The sequence below is a fragment of the Pyrus communis genome, chromosome 2, assembly GCF_041283825.1.
Source record: "Pyrus communis isolate YQ-2024b chromosome 2, ASM4128382v1, whole genome shotgun sequence".
Taxonomy (NCBI): domain Eukaryota; kingdom Viridiplantae; phylum Streptophyta; class Magnoliopsida; order Rosales; family Rosaceae; genus Pyrus; species Pyrus communis.
In genome coordinates this window covers 10,149,039-10,170,771 of record NC_142566.1, presented here as the reverse complement: position 1 = coordinate 10,170,771, position 21,733 = coordinate 10,149,039, and the positions used below count along the sequence as shown (strand labels likewise).

The 21,733-nt window shown below is 39.5% G+C and overlaps 1 protein-coding gene across 1 annotated transcript in view; it reads left to right on the top strand.

Annotated features, from left to right (window-relative positions):
• The window catches only part of LOC148698557 (uncharacterized), a 53,372-nt gene that overhangs the window by 13,313 nt on the left and 18,326 nt on the right, over positions 1-21,733 (top strand). Inside the window, exons 2-3 of the mRNA XM_088678325.1 lie at positions 14,647-15,164; positions 16,002-16,718. Coding sequence (XP_088534451.1) covers positions 14,647-15,164; positions 16,002-16,718 — 1,235 coding nt within the window. The remainder of the gene's footprint in view (positions 1-14,646; positions 15,165-16,001; positions 16,719-21,733) is intronic.

Sequence of the window (21,733 nt, the reverse complement as noted above, 5' to 3'; positions counted from 1 at the left end):
TCATAGTAACGAATGCCTCGTCAACACTTATAGTTTTCATGATGCTTAATGATCTTTGATTGTATCTTTATTGTGCTGTTCACGTAAAGGACTTTTGGAGAATGTTGTGAATTGCGTTGCGCTAACCCATCCAATTCATTAACTTAAGGAAAACTTGACGGTTAATTTAAGCGGACCTAATTAACCCGGAGTGTTGAGTTTCATAATTTATCGAAAGACCAACTGAGAATCAATCTTGTATGCAAGTGTAACATATGTGGAGAAGAACCCCTTGGCTATTCCATCATCCATATTTTCATCACATTTATATTTACGTTTTGCCTTTAATTACAATTTGTGCAATTTAGCTAATTTCGTCAAATCAAACCCCCCCTTTACTTTCTTGTTCTTTAGTGCTTAGAATCTGTTTAGTTTATGTTTTAAAGTATTTTTTTGTTTTTGGTTTGTCTTAGTGTTTTAAACTTTAATTTTGCATTCTTTGAGTCTAGTTTAGTGTTTTAAACTTTATTTTACGTTTTTTTTCCAAGAGATTTGCAATCCCTCCTAATCCCCGGTCCAGAACGATCCCTACTTATACTTATACTACAATTGTCAAAAAGAGGGTTTAATTTGTGTGCGTATAAATCTCGCATCAAATTTTGGCGCCGTTGCCGGGGATTAGCAACTTTGCTAATCCCTTGGTTCTTTTCTTTTTTTTTGGTTTAGTTGTTTTCGTTTTAGTTTCTAAACTTAGTGTTGTTTTCTTTGTTTGTTGTTACTTTTGATATTTGATTTAGTTCTCTTTCTTTGATTTTAGGTACTAGAGAAGTAAGATATGGATTTTGCTAGCATTCAAGCTCAATTGGCAAATCTTACTTCTAAATTGTCGCCGTATGCCGAAAGGACCACAATGCAGAGTGTCCCTACATTTGGTGCTTCATATAGGCAAGGATTTCAAGCCAATCAATGTCCACAAAGAGATTGGAGGGATCATTCAAACTCTATATGGTGGGAAGATCAACAAGTTCAACGTGAAGCATATTGGCAACCATATGAGGAGTTCTATTCAAGACCTATGCAGCCACCACAACTTCATATGCAATATGCTCAATTAAATTCAAGTTCGCCAATAGATTATATTCAAATTCTTAATGAAATAAATTCTTTGGCGCAGGGGTCACAAAATCAAGCCAAGGAGGCTCAACAAGAAGCATATTGGCAACCATATGAGGAGTTCAAGACAACACCTATGCAGCCACCACAACCTCCCCCACAACAATTCCAATCAAGTTCAAGTATGTCCATGGATAATGATAAAAATTTTCAATTACTAACCTCTTTGACGCAGGACGAACAAAATCAAGACAAGAAGTTGGGTAAATTGGACGAGCAATTTGGGCAGATTATGGAGTTCATGAAACAAATTCAAGAGCAAAGTGAACTTTCCAACTCAACTATTGAAAACTCGAAGGAAGATTTTGAAATCCATAATGCTATCACTTTGGGAAGTGCTATGGAGGTTGGAGCTGACCTAAAAATGTCCAAACATAGCCTAGAAGTGGATGAAGAGCTGCTAATTGAGGAGGAGGAAGAAGACATGCACACGGCAAGGGTAGAACAACCCTTGCCGCAGCCCCCTAAGCCCTCTAAACCACCCACCACCAGTAAGGACGTCCCAATTCCATGTTATTCTGATGTTATTCCACCCAATGTCCCTTTTCCTAGCAGGTTTTTGATTCCCAACCAAGAAGAGAGTAAAAAGGACATCGTGGAAGCCTTCCCAAAGGTGCAAAATGCTATTCAAATTCTTGGTGCAACACAGCAAGTTTTAGATGGTGTTGAATTCTTCAAAGGACTTTGTACACCAAGAAGAATGATTCAAGAGAAGGTAGTGGCTGGAGAAGATGTAGAAGGCATCAAAGAGGACATATTTGAAACCACAATTCCCAAGGAAGTTGGATTTTATGACACGGGACAAGTCATAACTTTCGAAGGGGTGTTTATTCTGGAGTTCATTTTGGAGCATACAGGTAAGCCGCCTCCCCGAATTTCAATTTTCTTTTATACTAACATGTGGTTAATGATTCAGGCACCCAATCTGGAATTTAAACTATTACCGGATCATTTCAAGTATCACCGCCCATTCAAAGATAAATTCCATGCCGTTTGATTTTATTTAAAAAAAAATAAAAATAAAAAATAAAAAAAAATAAAAAAAAGATACTAAACATGGAGAAAGGTGGAGCTTCACAAAGGTTGTTTGCGTGAAGCCCCACTACGAGGCACAGAAGCGGAAGGCGCAGAAGCGGGAGGCATAGAAGCGGGAGGCATCGAAGCGGAAGACATCGGAGCGGGAGGCATCGGAGCTAGAGCATTCCAGGCCTCAATACTTGGCCAAGCGCTGGATGACCCAGGAAAAAGGTGCCTCTGGAGATAAGACGCAAGCCTTTGACGGTCATTGTGAATTCGACCCTCAGATTCTTGCTGCTCATCAAGCTTCCTCTTCATCCCCGACGAATAGTTATTTGCAAACACATGCAAACTTCTATTCTCGTACTTAAGCTGCTGGATCTCTTGCTTAAGTCTTTCCACCTCTGCCATCAACGATTCCACCTGACGGGAGCGGGCAAGCAGGCGTAGGCCCATGTTGGACACAGAGCTCGCACACTGAACACTAAGTGCGAGGGACTCTTGAACGGCCAACTCATCGGACCGTCCTGACAGCAGCCTACTATCTTTTGGAGTGAGGAGGTTTTTAGCTACTATTGTAGCTGTTGTGGCGTCCTGCATCACAGAGTCTTCACCTGAAAGAGGACCGTTAGAAGATAAAAAAGAAGGGCGTCATACATTACCTTGACGGGGCGCAACCGGATCGCTGCTGAGACTCAAATCTAAGCTAAGGTTCGATGAGTTTGCCATTTTTTTCAAAAGTGTTCAAAGAGAAGGGGTGGATGGAGTTAAAAATTTCACAAAGGGCCGGAGTCGAGTTTCAGGAATGGGAAATCTTCAGAGTGTGTATGTTGGCGGTGATCGATAGCTCTATAAAATGCCAAGGCGACGCGTCCACCGATTCAAAGAGCCGGATTTTCCGGCGTAAGTTAGGCGACGCTCCCTCGGCTTTTCAGAAAACGCGTTCAACTTTGTCAAAAGATTTCTGACAAAGCTGAAAACACGTGGAGGCCATCATCGCAACTACACGTCTTTAGCCGACAAGCGCAAAGTTCGGCGACGCTTTCTCTGCTTTTCAGAAAACGCGTGCAGCTTTGTCAAAAGGAGCCGCATCTGCACTACCACGTGTCGTTCAGAAAGAGAAGGGGCGTCGTTCAGAAATCGAAGGGGCGTCGTTCAGAAATCGAAGGGGCGTCTGCTCAGAAATCGAAGAGGCGTATTCAAAGATCGAAGAGGCGCCACTATTTCAAAAAAGCCGGATTTGCGGGATCAAAACGTTTGTCGACAAGGGTAAAAAGTACCACCACTTGATATTATCTCTATATATGTCGACCTTCGTCTTTTATGGCAGGGCAAACCTGAAGAAAATGCCCAACTCTCCCTCACCTCTGAGGGCGCACTCCCAGCAAAGCCTTTCAAAATACTCAATTCTTTCTTCTTCCCCAAAGATGATACCAGATGCCTGGAGTACATATGACCCAGGAGGAAACGGCGGATTGAAGCATGTGCTGATTCATTCACCGCTTCTTCAAAGCAAAGGTATCTCATATCATCAAGGTCAAAAGCAAAAGTATCTCATATCATGCTCTTTCCCTGTCTTTTTCTTTGTCCTTGTTCTTACTCGCATGGCAAAGTAAAAGAAGCAATCAGCCGGCACTTGGAGTCAATCTTCCGATCTGGAGCCAACTGCCTGGAATCTATTCCTGATTGCTTACCTAGCGTTGCTCTCGAGTAGTCATCTTCAACGGTTGATACACTTCCGGAGAAGGGACCACTTCTGCAAAGGGGAGCGAGTAAGGCAAGTGAAAATGATACATTGAAGCATGTGGAGACAAACATAGGCTGAGTTATCCTCCAACCCTTTTCGATACGAATTGGAAAGATTGAACAAAGAAACAGACCAAAAGGGTAAGCTCAGACCTTCGGGGGAGACCAGAAGAACCATCCTGCTGCCCAGTTCAAGAAGTAGCACAAAGGAAAATCAACGATGGGCAGAAACCAGTTCAAGAGTAAGCCTGTGGAATCACAAAGATCAAAGCCTCAATGCAATTACCAAGGAGAAGATGGAATTTACACTCTATAACCAGATTTGCATCTCTAAACTCTTCTCTTTGTTAATTACATTCTGCCATGTTTAGTATGTTTAAGTGCTTTTTGTGTAGTTACTTATGCTTTGTGTGAATCTATGCTTAAAACATTGAGGACAATGTTTGATTTAAGTGTGGGGGGGGGGGGGGTAACTAAGTATGTTGATGCAAATTCGTTGAATTTTATCACCCATAAACTTCAAGTGTTGTTCCTTGCTGTTTTAAAAATGTTTTTAAACTGTTTTAGTGTGTTTTGACTTAAAAATTCAAAAATCCCATAAAAATTTGAAAAATTGTCTTGAAAAACCCAAAAAGAGTTGTTTTAAAGTTGTTTTTGTGTGTTTGTGTCGTAGGTCACCTTCCAACACAATGATAAGGATTGGTTTCTAATTGCATGACTGTTAAAAAGAGTTATAAACATAGAGAAAAGTTTGATTTACTCTTGGTATATGCTTGGTTATGGTTATAATGTATGACTTCACATGCAATCATAAAAGAAAAAATTCGTTTTTGTAACATGCTTGAAGGAAGGAACTCAAACAAACGCTACAACCCTGAGAGACTTGAGCCTATAACGTTCTTTGGAGAGTATAATCTGTGATTTCTTGTTTTCTAAAGTCGTTGCATGATCTCATTATTCTTTGCTTGGTTACTACTTAGAAGGCGTTTCATCATATAGTTCCAAATGCTAGAACTCATGCCCATTTCATTCAAAGCATGTTATTGATTTGCATAACACATATTCAAGAAGAAGTTGTGTAGTGACCACCACCATAGCCAAATAGCCTTACTTCCCATACTTCGTATATGTTGTAAGTTTTAACCCCGTTGAGCCTTGTTTAGCCTTTATTCTTTGTTTACCCACATTTTCCTCACCTAGCCTAGTTTAGGACAATCCCCACCCTTGTTCTTAAAAGATAGTGAGCATGACTTAATTGAATTCCTTTTTAGTTACATTATGAAAGAAAATAAGTGTGGGGGAGAGAATGTTTTGTTCTTAAGTGTTTATGTATGTTTTGAGAGTCAAAAGAAAAAAAAAAAAAAAAAAAAAAAAAAAAAAAAATTTGTGAAAAACATATGAAAAAGAAAAACAGAAAAGAAAAGAAAGAAAGGAAAAAGAGCTTGTTCCCCCTTGTTCAAAAATTGAGTTTTCATTCAAAAGTGAATTCTACGTTAATTCAAATGCTTTGCTCGCTATTTCTTTAAGAACCTTTGTTTTCCATATCCCTTCTTTGTTAGCCAAACACCTTTAGCTCCGTTTCAACCCTTATGCTTCTATCTTGAGTGTTATGTGTTTCAATTTGTGGAGTTTGGAATTGATATGAGCTTATGGTGTCACTGGTTCTCGCATCTAAGTAGTAGCATTCCATTCATGAGATCATATCTAAACATGCTTATTAACTCCAGAAATTGCGTTCTTTGTGATACATATATGTGAGTGTTCGTTTTCATGTTTACATCAATCTTCTCACATATGACTAGATTAGGGTGTGTAGTTAGAAAATTTGAGTGAAAGTCGAGTGCATATCCTGTAAGGAATTGAGCAAATTCTCTAAGGCATGTTACTACATTCAAAACATGGTTTTAAATGCTTAATTGTGAACTAGTATATGGTGACTATGATTAAGAATGTACTTAAGTGTGAAGATGACTAAAATCTGTGGGAATGATGATTTTTAACGTGTCATGTGCATTGGAAATCCCTAAGACGGTTGTTGGAAGGTTTAGGTTGTGTTTTCCTTGTTTTGTTTCGTTTGGTTTTGTTTTGTTTTTCTTTCTGTTTTGCTCGAGGACTAGCAAAAGATAAGTGTGGGGGTATTTGATAGGAGCATATTCATGCGACTTAAATGGCTTGTTCTCGTGCATTTACGTTATGTTTCTTTAGTTATTTTAGTACTTTAAGCTATTTTCGTGTGTTTGTAGGCCGAAAGGGCTAAAGGAGCAAAAAGATGCATTTTGGAGACTTTTAGAGCACTTTTGGGCTGAGGATGGATAGCTTATGCTTGGAGCCAAAGTGTTGGACGAAATTGAAAACCTAATTGAAGACCAAAGTGTTGGAACCTTGTTCCCTTTAGTTTTAGGATATTTAAACCTTTCCTATATCCTTAGTCGTGCATAACATTCCAACATTCCACTCCTTCATTCACCACATATCATTCATTTATTACTTATCATATCATTCATTCATCTACATATCAATAACCACTTATCTTATCACTCAACATATCATTCATTTATCACTTAACAAACCATTCACTTATCACTTCCATTCACTTATCACTTATCACTTCCATTCACTTATCACTCACCACATATCATTCATTTATCACTTAACATATCATACACTTATCATAATCATTCACTTATCACTTATCATAATCATTCACTTATTCTTTCATCATTGAACCACCAATTCAACACATGCATCTTCAAACATATCAACCCTACAAGCACATGCTCTCCCTAATCCCTTGTCGTGCCTTCCTCAACCATTTCAACCACATTCTTCCACTTTGTCTCTCATCATTTCAGCCACATTTCTAACTCACATGCATCACATTCATTTCCAAATAACAATCACTTCAAATGCCATGCATTCACATGCATTTACACCACCAAAAACCCCTTTGCCGTGGGTTTTCAATGCCTTTCCAGCTTTCCCTTTTATTTTCCAGCTTTCATTCTTCACAATTTCAGCCATTACACATGCATTTCAAACCTTTCAACACCCTTTAATCATCTCCCTTTAAGTTATGATTTTATTTCCTAACCCTACATGCATTATTTATTAGCATCTTCACATGCATTCACACACACTTCACACAAACAAACACCCTTGTTGCCGTGAGTTCCCTACCTTTTCAGCATTCCATTTCATCATTTCACCAACAATTCAGCCACATTCCACATGCATAACCAACCTAGTGTCACTCCCATTCATTCCCTTTAATTATTTAGCCATTATCATACATTTATTCTCCCATAAACAACCCAACAATGCCGTGAGTTCCCACTCCCATTTCCAGCTTTCCATAACTTTTCCTAGTTGTTTTATTACATACATTCCCCCTTCATTATTCCAAACACATGCACCCATAATCATTCATCCCCTCCTAGCTGCAATATTCCCTCTTTTGTTCCCCCCATTTCACCTATAAATAAGCATCCAACACTCCTCAAAATTGATTCACTCCCCACTCCATCTCTCCATTTCTCACACCACAACTAACACAAACACTTCCCCTTAGAATCCAAAACCGTAAGTCCCCCTTCCACCACTCCTCATCCATTTCCATAATCCCCCAAACCTCACCTTAGACCTTGTGCTACAATAACGAGGAAGATAAGAGGGCCTAAACGTTCATACAATTCAAGTTTGAGTTGTTGGAATGTTTAGGTGTTTCTTTGATTTCAAAGTTTAAATTCAATACGTATGAGGAATGGAAGAGAAGAGTGCCTAAACGTTCATACAATTCAAGTTTGAGTTGTTGGAATGTTTAGGTGTTTTTTTTAATTTCAAAGTTATGAGGAAATAAACCCCCCTTTAGCTAGGGGGTGATTCGAAACTATGTTTATACTTGCATTACGAATTGATTACCTTTCGTTGGAATTTCATAAGTTTTGAATTCAATTTGTTTAACCGTTTGATTGATAACTTATTTATGAATGTTTATTAAGAATGCGCGCTTAATTTTCATGCATAAATATGACGCTAGAATATAAGTGAATTTCACCTAATCGTTATGAACTTATAGTCACAAGTAGTGGAGGTTGCTTATAAACAATCGCGTTAAATGAATTCTTGGCACGAGTTTCATGCTCATCATAGTAACGAATGCCTCGTCAACACTTATAGTTTTCATGATGCTTAATGATCTTTGATTGTATCTTTATTGTGCTGTTCACGTAAAGGACTTTTGGAGAATGTTGTGAATTGCGTTGCGCTAACCCATCCAATTCATTAACTTAAGGAAAACTTGACGGTTAATTTAAGCGGACCTAATTAACCCGGAGTGTTGAGTTTCATAATTTATCGAAAGACCAACTGAGAATCAATCTTGTATGCAAGTGTAACATATGTGGAGAAGAACCCCTTGGCTATTCCATCATCCATATTTTCATCACATTTATATTTACGTTTTGCCTTTAATTACAATTTGTGCAATTTAGCTAATTTCGTCAAATCAAACCCCCCCTTTACTTTCTTGTTCTTTAGTGCTTAGAATCTGTTTAGTTTATGTTTTAAAGTATTTTTTTGTTTTTGGTTTGTCTTAGTGTTTTAAACTTTAATTTTGCATTCTTTGAGTCTAGTTTAGTGTTTTAAACTTTATTTTACGTTTTTTTTCCAAGAGATTTGCAATCCCTCCTAATCCCCGGTCCAGAACGATCCCTACTTATACTTATACTACAATTGTCAAAAAGAGGGTTTAATTTGTGTGCGTATAAATCTCGCATCAAGTATGTACTTAAGTGTAAAGATAACCAAAATCTGTGGGAATAATGATTTTTAACATGTCATGTGCATTGGAAATCCCTAAGACGATTGTTGGAAGGTGTAGGTTGTGTTTTGTTCGTTTTGTTTTGTTTTTGGTTTCTTTTGTTTTGTTTTGCTCGAGGACTAGCAAAAGCTAAGTGTGGGGGAATTTGATAGGAGCATATTTAGGCGACTTACTTAGCTTGTTTTCGTGCATTTATATTGTTAATTCATAGTTGTTTTTGGCGTTTAAGCCATTTTTGTGTGTGTTTTAGGTTCATGTGGCTAAGGAAGCAAAAAGATGCATTTTGGAGCATTTTGGAGCAAAATTGGACTTGGAAGGGATAACTTATACTTGGAGCAAAAAGAATGGACGAAATTGAAGAGTTGATGTCACAAGGATTCCTACTTGAAGTAGCCACACACCTTCCACATTTCAGCCACATGCACTTGTTCCTCCATCATTGCACCAACAATAACATTGCACATGCACTCCCTTTAGTTAATTAACCCACATGCACCCTTTATTCTTTCATCATTCCAGCCACTCCACATCCCTCACCAAGAAATTATTCAACACATGCATCCATAATCATTTCTCCACACCAAAACCGTGCACATGCATTCCCCTTGTGCAATTCCATCATTCCACACCTCCATGGCAGCCACCAACCAACCTAGCTATCATGTTTCCCCTTTAATCATTCAAACATTCACCCACATGCATTTCTAAGCCACATGCACCCTAGATTCTAATCAGCCATTCACATTTAATCATTCATTCCCATCAGATTTCTAGCATATTCACATGCATTCCATCCTTTAAAACATTGCACATGCACTCCACATGCATTCATCCTAGCTGTCATGTTTCCCCTTTCATCATTCCCTCACATTCTTTAAATCAGCCAACACATGCATCCACCTTTCTCCCATCAGATTTCCAACATTGCACATGCATTCCCCTTACAATTTCAGCCATCCTAGCTGTGTTGCACATGCATTCACTTAACCTAGCTGTCATGTTCCCTCTCCCATCCATTCATCTCCCTATAAAAACCATACACACTTCACACAACATTCATTCACACTCATTCACACCTCAATTCGTCCATATTCAGAAAATCATCCAAAACACCACTCCAACCACTCCCCATCCCTCCAAAACACTTCACACTATCCCAAAACACACCTTAGACCTTGTGATACAACAATGAGGAAGAGAAGAGTGCCTAAACGTTCATACAATTCAAGTTTGAGCTGTTGGAATGTTTAGGTGTTTCTTTGATCTCAATGTTTAAATTCAATTATCTTTGTTTTGTACGTATGAGGAATGGAAGAGAAGAGTGCCTAAACGTTCATACAATTCAAGTTTGAGTTGTTGGAATGTTTAGGTGTTTCTTTGATTTCAAAGTTATGAGGAACTAAACCCCCCCTTGGCTAAGGGGGGGATTCGAAATATATGTTTATGCTTGCATTTTGATTTGATTACTTCTAATTGCGTTTCATAAGTTGTGGATTCAATTTGTTTAACCGTTTGATTGATAACTTATCTATGTATGTTTATTGAGAATGCGCGCTTAATTTTCATGCCTGAATATGACGCTAGAATATAAGTGAGTTTCACCTAATAGTTACGAACTTATATTCACAAGTAGTGGAGGTTGCTTATAAACAATCGCGTTAAATGAATTCTTGGCATAAGTTTCATGCGTATTCCATAGTAACGAATGCCTCGTCGATGTTTATGATTTCCGTTGAACTTAATGATCTTTGTTGAATGTCTCTATCATGCGTATTCCATAGTTAGGGACTTTGATTAGGAATAATTTGGTTGTAATGCGTATTCCATTCAATCCAATGAATCTAGGGAAATCTGAAAGTTAATTTAAGCGGACCTAATTAGCTTGGAGCGTTGAGAAGTCATGGTTTATTGAAATGCAATTGGAAATCATTTTATTATGCAAGTGTAACATATATGGAGATGAACCCCTTAGCTATTCTATCATCCATTCATTCCATTTCATCAATTTCATATTTACAATCTGTTTTAATTAGAATCTGTGCATTTAGTTTAAATTCGTCCAAAACTCAATCCCCCTTTACTTTATTGTCCAATTTAGTTAGAAAGTGTCTTAGTTTATGTTTCTAAGTGTTTTGATTCAAGTTATTACATAATTTCGTCCAAATTCACCAAAGTGCTCAAAACTGCCCAGAAAGTGTTTTTAAGGCAGTTTTGAGTGTTTTGGGTGATGTTTGAGTCTTTTGGTTTGTTTTAGTGTTTTAAAGTTTAGTTTTGCATTCTTTGAGTCTAGTATAGAGTTTTATATTGTGTTTTTACGTTTTTGAGTCAGTTTCCAAGTGATTTGCAATCCCTCCTAATCCCCGGTTAAGAACGATCCCTACTTATACTTATACTACAATTGACAAAAAGAGGGTTTAATTTGTGTGCGTATAATTCTTGCATCAGGCACATTGCTTGGAATTGAAGTCTTAGCCCAATTGATTTCTGATATAGACTTATAGAATCCAAATCCAAGAGGAAAAGGGCCAATTTAAATCAAAATCCAAGAAGAAAAAGGTTTAGGAAATTCGTCCAAAATTGGGCCTTCTAGAAACTGATGTGAGAATTACTTGACACTCAAATTAAACCCTCGTTTGACAATTGTAGTAGAATGGATAAGTGAGGGATCGTTCTAGACCGGGGATTAGGAGGGCTTGCTAAAACCTTCTAAATTGACTTAAAAACATAAAAACACAATATAAAACACTATTTAATGCTCGAAGAAAGCAAAACTAAAAATAAGAAAGATTAAGACTAAGACTTCAACGAAATAGGGGGGAATTGGATTTGGACGAATTTAAACTAAAATGAATACTTGGAAACAAAATAAATTGTAAATATGGATTTGACGGAAATGAATGGATGGAAAGTTAGCTAAGGGTTCTTTCTCTACACATGATATTTATGCATATGAATCAATTTCCAGTTATTCCTTCATTGAATTATGAACGACAATGCCCCAAATTAACCGTGACATCACTAGTTAACCCTCAGATTTTCCTTATATTATTGGATTGGATGGCATCATTCGACAACCCAAAACATTCTCAAAAGTTCCCTACATGTCATCATAATAGAGATACAATCGAAGATCATTAAGAATAATGAAAACTGATAGGAGCATATTCATGCGACTTAAATGGCTTGTTCTCGTGCATTTACGTTATGTTTCTCTCGTTATTTTAGTCCTTTATGCTTCTTTTGTGTGTTTTCAGGTTCTAAGGGCCTAGGGAGCAAGAAAGTGCATTTTGAGGCCATTTGGAGCATTTTTGGGCATGGATTGGATAGCTTATCCATGGAGCCAAGAGGATGGACGAATTTGAAGGCCTTGTATGCACTTGAAGACACAAAACAATGGCTCTAGCCCAATCAAACACATTATGCCATACAAACCAACCTATTTTAGGCCCATTCTATATACTTAAACCCTAGCCCTTTAAACTAATTCATTTATCACTTATCAAACCATTCACTTATCACTCACCACATATCATTCACTTATCACTTAACATATCATTCATTTATTTCACTTCCATACTCCTCTTAATTCCACATGCATTCTCACACATGCACATCATTCACTCACATTTCCACCATTCATTCTTTATTCCTTTCCAAACATCTCACATGCATTTCCACCTTCCTACTTCATCATTTCACCACATTCTCCCTCTTTAACTCACATGCATTCATCATAATTCACAACACAAAACAACTTCATTGCCATGGGTTCCCATTTCCTTTCCAAACATCTCACATGCATTTCTTCATTATTTCCTAACCCTACATGCATTATTTATTGCATCTTCACATGCATTCACACACACTTTACACATTCAAACCGTGAGCTCCCATTCCTATATGCCATTTTCAGATTTCCACCCACTAACCTAGTCATCAACACATGCACTTCCACCTTTCATCCACAATGATTCATGATTCATTCACTTTGCATCCTTTAAATCACATACTTTTCCATCATTAATTAGCCACTTGCATCTTAAACAAACAACCATATGTTCCCTCCACTACTCCTATAAATACCCTTGCATTCATTCATTCAATTCATATCTCATATTTCCATTCACAACACTTCACACAACACAAATACACATCCATTGCCGCAATTCCCCTTCCATTTTCTGTGCAGTTTTTCTCCTTCATTGCAGCCACTATCCAACCACTTCCCATCCCTCCAAAACACTTCACATAATCCCCAAAGCTCACCTTAGACCTTGTGCTACAACAACGAGGAAGAAAAGAGTGCTTAAACGTTCATACAATTCAAGTTTGAGTTGTTGGAATGTTTAGGTGTTTCTTTGATTTCAAAGTTTAAATTTAATTCTCTTTGTTTTGTACGTATGAGAAGGGAAGAGAAGAGTGCCTAAACGTTCATACAATTCACGTTTGAGTTGTTGGAATGTTTAGGTGTTTCTTTAATTTCAAAGTTATGAGGAACTAAACCCCCTTTAGCTAGGGGGTGATTCGAAACTATGTTTATATTTGCAATTTGAATTGATTACGTTTGGTTGGAATTTCATAAGTTGTGGATTCAATTCGTTTAACTGTTTGATTGATAACTTATTTATGTATGTTCATTGAGATTGCAAGCTTAATTTTCATGCATAAATATGACGCTAGAATATAAGTGAATTTCACCTAATCGCTATGAACTTATATTCACAAGTAGTGGAGGTTGCTTATAAACAATCGCGTTAAATGAATTCTTGGCATAAGTTTCATGCGTATTCCATAGTAACGAATGCCTCGTCGATGTTTATGATTTCCGTTGAACTTAATGATCTTTGTTGAATGTCTCTATCATGCGTATTCCATAGTTAGGGACTTTGATTAAGAATAATTTGGTTGTAATGCGTATTCCATTCAATCCAACGAATTTAGGGAAATCTGAAAGTTAATCTAAGTGGATCTAATTAACTTGGAGCATTGAGTTTCACAACTTATCGAAAGACCAACTGAGAATCAATTTTGTTTTGCAAGTGTAACATGTGTGGAGAAGAACCCCTTGGCTATTCCATCATCCATATTTTTATCACATTCATATTTACATTTTGCCTTTAATTATATTCTGTCCATTTAATTTAATATCGTCCAACCACAATTCCCCCCCCCCTATTTTGTTAAGTCTTAATCATTCGTATTTGTTTTATTTTTGTATCTTTAAGCTTTTGGAGTCATAAACACTTGCAAATTCGTCTAAATCAAGTTCTAGCTTCTATTTGAGTCAATTTGATTGTTTTAGACAATTTGAGTTTTTCAAAGCCATTCTGAGTCCTAGTAGTCTTGTTAAGAGTATTTTAATTTAGTTTTTATGTTTTTAAGTCAATTTAGAAGGTTTTAGCAAGCCCTCCTAATCCCCGGTCTAGAACGATCCCTCACTTATCCATTCTACTACAATTGTCAAACGAGGGTTTAATTTGAGTGTCAAGTAAATCTCGCACCAAATTTTGGCGCCGTTGCCGGGGATTAGCAACTTTGCTAATCCTTTGTCTTTATTTTTATATTTTGTTTTTCGTGCATTCTTATTTCAAATTCTTAGTTTGTTTGTTTCCTTGTTTTTTTTTAGGTACTGTGTATGACTCGTAGCTCTCGGCCTATTATAGAGAACATCTCCGACTTTGACGGTGATTTTGAACGCACTTTGAGGAGAACGAGGAGTCAACAAGAGCCACCACAACCTCCACCACAACCTGGGCTTGAAGAAGACGAAGTAGGTGTAGAAGAAAAGCCCACGGATCAGATTTTTGAAGAAGAACAAGCCATGGCAGCAGATAATAGAACCATCAAGGAGCTTTCGGCCTCGGGTTTGGATAATGCATTGCCTCTTTGTATCCAATACCCCACGGCTGCAGAGGGGAAGACTGAGGAATTTGAACTCAAATCCAGTTTGTTACACCATATTCCGAAGTTCCATGGCTTGTCTATGGAAGACCCCAACAAACACTTGAAGGAGTTCGAGGTGGTTTGTTCGAGCATGACCCCCGTCAATGTGGATGGGAGTATATTGAAGATGAAGGCCTTTCCATTTTCACTTATGGACAAGGCCAAAGATTGGCTCTACGAACTAGCCCCGGGAACTGTGACTTCGTGGGAGAGTATGAAGCGTGCTTTCTTGGAGAAATTCTTCCCTACTTCGAGAGTGATTCTCCTACGGAAGAAAATTAGTGGTATTCAACAGAATCATGGTGAGACGTTCCCGGCTTATTATGAGCGCTTCAAGGGCCTTGTAGCTTCATGTCCCCAACATCAAATGAAGGAGGAACTTCTCCTTCAATATTTCTATGAGGGCCTCCTTCCTATCGAACGTCAAATGGTTGATGCATCAGCGGGAGGAGCATTGGTGGACAAAACACCAAGGGATGCCAAGATTCTCATAGCCAACCGAGCGCTCAACGCTCAACAATATGAAGGAGTGGGCCAAAGGGAAGCCCCACGGCAACAAAGTGTAAATGAGGTGAGTGCTATTTCTGAAATTCAATCACAACTTGCTAATCTTACTTCTCTTGTTTCTCAGGTTGTGATTGGTCCAAAAGCACAAGAACACCAAGTTTGTGGCGTGTGCTCAATTCAAGGGCATCCATCCGACAAGTGCCCTCAACTAATCGAGAATGGTGGGTGGGAATCTGCCAATGCAATTGGTTTCCAAGGACAAAATCAAAACAACCCATACTCGAACACTTACAATGCCGGATGGAGGGACCATCCAAACTTCAAATGGAGGGAGCCACAACAAGCTGCCCAACAAGGAGGATTTAGGCCAAACCCCCCTGGTTTTTATTCCAAGCCGTATGCACCCCAACAATCCCAACAACCTTCGGCATCATCTCATTCAGGTACGTCTTTGGAAAGTAATCAAGCTATGCAATTACTAACCTCTATTTCGCAGGGGTTGCAAAATCAAAACAACCGAATAGAAAATAACGAGAAGGAGATGATGGATATGAAGAAACAAATAGGGCAGATTTCAGAGTTCCTTGGACAGATTAGAGAGCAAGGAAAGCTTCCTAGCTTAACCACAGTCAATCCAAAGGGAGGATTCGAATCCGCCAAGGCCATCACCCTAAGGGGTGGAAAAGAAGTTGGGACCGAGCCAAACAATCCCAAATCTGCCCAGAAAGTAGATGAAGAGACGACACAACCTGAGGCAGATCACCCTAACTCGGCCAAATCAGGTAATTTAAGTTCAAATTCATGTACTTCACGTCCTAATCTGCCCAATGTACCTTTTCCTCGCAGGTTCATGCAAGAAAAAAAGGAAGAAAGCGAGAAGGACATTCTTGAAACGTTCCGGAAAGTGCAAGTGAACATACCGCTTCTCGATGCAATCAAACAGGTTCCAAAGTATGCTAAATTCCTCAAGGACCTATGCAATACAAAGAGAAGAAGGGCAAACAAAGAGGTAGTGAAGGTAAGCGAGAATGTGTCCGCTGTTTTGCAACGTAAACTGCCTACCAAGTGCAAAGACCCCGGTAGTTTCACGATTCCTTGTGTAATTGGACATAATCGTTTTGAACATGCCATGCTTGATTTAGGTGCATCCATAAATGTCATGCCTTATTCTATTTATGCATCTATGAATTTGGGTGAATTAAAACAAGATGGTGTAATTATACAATTGGCTAATCGTTCTAACGCGTATCCAAAAGGAGTTTTGGAGGATGTGCTTGTGCAGGTGAACCATTTAATTTTTTCGGCTGATTTCTACGTCCTAGACATGGAGGATTCAGCCCATTCTACATCTTTGCCGATTCTCCTTGGTAGGCCATTCATGAAGACGGCCCGAACGAAGATTGATGTATACAAAGGCACCTTGACAATGGAATTCGATGGGGAAGTGATTGATTTTAATATTTCTGAAACTATGAGATATCCCGTTGATGACCATTCTTGTTTTTCCATTGATGTTATCGATTCTTTGGCGCAGGTATACCTTGAAGAATTGAACGAGGACGCCCTGGAAACAACCATCACTAAGGCCATAGAGCGCAAAAATGAAGGATTTGGGCCAATGCAAGGCCACGGCAAGGAGGAGGAATTCTTTGCAATGGGTTCTAGTGAAGAAATAATTGAGGTTGTGGCAGCCCTTGAGTCATTGCCACAACAATATGGTAAGGTTCCACTCTCACTTTCAAATTCAGTTTCCACTAAGATGCTACCTTCTGTTGTTCAGGCACCATCGCTTGAACTTAAGCCGTTGCCGGACCATTTGAAGTATGTGTTTTTGGGAAAAGGCGAAACATTGCCCGTCATCATTTCATCAAGTCTCACGGCAATGGAGGAGGAGAAGCTTGTGAGGGTGCTGCGAGAGCACAAAACGGCCATAGGGTGGACTTTGGCCGACATTAAAGGAATAAGCCCTACCACATGCATGCACCGTATACTTCTTGAGGAGGGGGCTAAACCAACTCGAGAGGCTCAACGCCGTCTCAACCCTCCGATGATGGAAGTGGTGAAGAAGGAAATAATCAAACTTTTGGATTGCGGAGTGATCTACCCTATCTCCGATAGCCGTTGGGTCTCTCCAGTTCAAGTCGTTCCCAAGAAGTCCGGAGTAACTGTTATCAAGAATGATGAGAATGAGCTCGTGCCTACACGCATTCAGACTGGATGGCGAGTATGTATCGATTACCGGAAGCTAAATGCCATGACTAGGAAAGATCACTTTCCTTTGCCATTCATCGACCAAATGCTCGAAAGGTTAGCCGGTCATGCTTTTTACTGTTTTCTTGATGGATACTCTGGATATAACCAAATTGTGATAGCCCCGGATGATCAAGAGAAGACCACATTCACATGTCCCTTTGGAACATTTGCTTATCGTCGCATGCCATTTGGCTTATGCAACGCACCGGCCACTTTCCAAAGGTGTATGGTAAGTATATTTTCCGATTTTGTTGAAAAGATCATTGAGGTTTTCATGGATGATTTCAGTGTATTTGGGAGTTCATTTGATAATTGCTTGGATAATCTGACCTTAATTTTGAAACGATGTGTTGAAACTAACCTTGTCTTGAATTGGGAGAAATGTCACTTTATGGTGAAACAAGGTATAGTTTTAGGACATATTGTTTCAGAAAAAGGAATTGAAGTAGATAAATCAAAAATAGACCTTGTACGTCACTTACCCTCTCCTACTTCGGTTAGAGAGGTACGTTCGTTTCTTGGCCATGCAGGGTTCTATAGGCGTTTTATCAAGGACTTCTCCAAGATGTCCAACCCTCTTTGCCGATTGCTTCAAAAAGATGTGCCATTCAAGTTTGATGAAGAGTGTAATTCGGCATTTAACCAACTCAAGGAGAAGCTAGTCTCAGCCCCCATTATTGTACCTCCAGATTGGAGCCTTCCGTTCGAGCTCATGTGCGATGCATCCGACTATGCATTAGGAGCTGTTCTAGGACAAAGAAGAGACAAGCGGCCGCATGTCATATACTATGCCTCTCGGACTCTCAATGATGCCCAATTGAACTACTCCACGACGGAAAAAGAACTTCTAGCTGTGGTTTTTGCTTTAGATAAATTCCGTTCATATTTAATTGGTACTAAAGTAATCGTTTATTCTGATCATGCAGCTTTGAGGTACTTGCTCACGAAAAAGGAAGCAAAGCCGAGGCTTATCCGTTGGATTCTTCTTCTTCAAGAATTTGATATTGAAATCCGGGATAAGAAAGGAAGCGAGAATGTAGTGGCTGACCATTTAAGCCGAATGATCCACGAGGAGCATGAACATGCCGTACCTATCCCTGAAACTTTTCCCGATGAGCAGCTGCTTTCCATTGAGGTAAGTGAACCATGGTATGCAGATTTAGTGAATTACTTGGTGGCTAAACAAATTCCAAATGAACTAAACAAGCACCAACGTGATAAGCTTAAAAATGATTCACGTTTCTATGTTTGGGATGACCCTTATTTGTGGAAATATTGCTCAGATCAAATTATACGTAGATGTGTGCATGATTCTGAATTTCACTCAATTCTAAGCTTTTGTCACACATATGCATGTGGTGGTCATTTTGGCACACAACGCACTGCCCTCAAGGTTTTATAGTGTGGTTTTTATTGGCCGACTATATTTAGGGATGCTAGAACCTTTTGTATGTCTTGTGATCGTTGCCAACGAATGGGTAACATAGGTACCAAGGACCAAATGCCGCAAACCCCTGTCTTTAATGTTGAAATTTTTGATGTTTGGGGCATTGATTTCATGGGCCCTTTCCCTCCATCTTATGGTTTCACTTATATCTTGCTTGCCGTTGATTATGTTTCTAAATGGGTGGAAGCAAAAGCCACCCGTACTAACGATTCTAAGGTGGTTGCAGATTTCGTGAAAATTAACATTTTTGCTAGGTTTGGAATGCCGAGAGTAATCATAAGTGATGGAGGGTCTCACTTTTGCAATCGGACCATTGAGGCGTTGCTAAGAAAGTACCATGTCAACCATAAGGTCTCCACACCTTACCATCCTCAAACAAATGGCCAAGCCGAGGTGTCTAACCGAGAAATCAAACAAATTTTGGAGAAGACCGTTGGACCAACAAGGAGGGATTGGAGCTTACGTTTAGATGATGCACTGTGGGCATATCGTACGGCATACAAAACACCCATTGGGATGTCACCTTTTCGGCTCGTCTATGGTAAGCCATGTCATTTGCCCGTAGAGTTAGAGCACAAGGCACATTGGGCCGTGAAGATTTTCAACATGGACATAGATGCAGCGGGAGTTCATAGGAAGCTCCAATTGAATGAACTTGAGGAGATTCGGAATGAAGCCTATGAGAATGCCCGGATGTACAAAGCCAAGACCAAAGCATTCCATGATAAAATGATTCGAACCAAGACCTTCACAGTTGGGCAGAAAGTGTTACTTTTCAACTCTCGCCTACGTTTGTTTCCTGGTAAGTTGCGTTCTAAATGGATTGGCCCGTTTGTTGTTACTAATGTTTTCCCTCATGGTGCAGTGCAAATCAAAAGTTCAAGGACGCAGCAAGAATTCAAAGTGAATGGGCATCGATTGAAGCCCTATTACGAGATGTTTGAGGAGCATGTCGTGGAGGAGGTACCCCTCCATGCCGTGGAACCTAGTCAAGCTTAAACGGAGGTACCGTCCGGCTGCAAGACGTAAAAGAAAGCGCTTCGTGGGAGGCAACCCATGCATCCGAATAGAGAAGAACTTGGAAACCCCTTTAAGAGACTTATTTTTATTCCTTTCTTTTTCTTTACTGCCTTTACTTTGCTTTCTTTCTCGTATTTGTTTATTTGCTTGCTCTGTTGTGACTTTCTGCTTAAAACATTGAGGACAAAGTTTGATTTAAGTGTGGGGGGGTAAACAATTTGTATTTGCATGAATTTCGTGGGATTTATTCACCTTTCACTTAGAATGTGGTTTCTTGCTGTTTTAAGCGTTTTTAGAGTGTTTTAGTGTGTTTTATAGTGTCTTGGTATAAAACTCCGAAAATTTGATAAAAATTTAAAAAAAAAAAAAAAAAAAAAAAAAAAAAAATTCTTTTCTTTGTTGCTATTTCGTTTCTGCCTTGTTAGGTTGTTTAGTTGTTATTGTTTGTTTGTTTATTAATTGTGTGAGTCTATGATTGTAACATTGAGAAAATGTTTGATTTATTGATAGGCAGTGCTAAACAAAGAAAGATGATGCTTCATAAAGGTTGTTTGCTTGAGGCCCCACTACGTGGCTTTACTCTTGAAGCGGAAGGCGTAGGAACGGAAGGCGTAGGAACAGAAGGCATCGGAGCGGAAGGCGTAGGAACAGAAGGCATCGGAGCGGGAGGCATCGAAGATAGAGCATTCCAGGCCTCAATACTTGGCCAAGCGCTGGATGAGCCAGGAAAAAGGTGCCTCTGGAGGAAAGACGAGAACCTTTGACGGTCACTGTGAATCCGACCTTCAGACTCTTGCAGCTCATCAAGCTTCCTCTTCATGCCCGTCGAATAGTTGTTTGCAAGCACGTGCAAACTTCTATTCTCATACTTCAGCTGCTGGATCTCCTGCTTGAGACTTTCCACCTCTACCATCAATGATTCCACCTGACGGGAGCGGGCAAGCAGGCGTTGGCCCATGTTGGACACAGAACTCGCACACTGAACACTAAGTGCGAGGGACTCTTGAACGGCCAACTCATCGGACCGTCCTGACAGCAGCCTACTATCTTTTGGAGTGAGGAGGTTCCTAGCTACTATTGTAGCTGTTGTGGCGTCCTGCATCACAGAGTCTTCACCTGAAAGAGGACCGTTAGAAGAAAAGAAAGAAGGGCGCCATACGTTACCTTGACGCGGCGCGCCCGTATCACTGCTAAGGCTCAATTCCAAGCTAAGGTTCGATGAGTTTGCCATTTTTTCAAAAGTGTTCAAAGAAAAGGGATGGAGTTAAATTTCAAAGGGCCGGAGTCAATTTTCAAGAATGGGAATTCTTCAGAGTGTGTTTGTGGCGGTGATCGATACCTCAATAAGAAGCCAAGGCGACGCGTCCACCGATTCAAAAAGCCGGAATTTCCGGCGTAATTTAGGCGACGCTTTCTCAGCTTTTCAGAAGACGTGTTCAACTTTGTCAAAAGAGTTCTTCTTTTCAGACAACACGTGGAGGCCATCATCGCAACTACACATCTTTAGCCGACAAGCGCAAAGTTCGGCGACACTTTCTCAGCTTTTCAGAAGACGCGTGCAGCTTTGTCAAAAGGAGCCGCATCTGCACTACCACGTGTCGTTCAGCAAGCGAAGGGATGTCATTCAGAAATCGAAGGGGCGCCTGCTCAGAAATCGAAGAGGCGTGTTCAGAGATCGAAGAGGCGCCATTATTTCAAAAAGCCGGATTTGCGGGATCAAAACGTTTGTCGACAAAGGTAAAAAGTACCACCACTTGATATTATCTCTATATATGTCGACCTTCGTCTTTTATGGCAGGGTAAACCTGAAGAAAATGCCCAACTCTCTT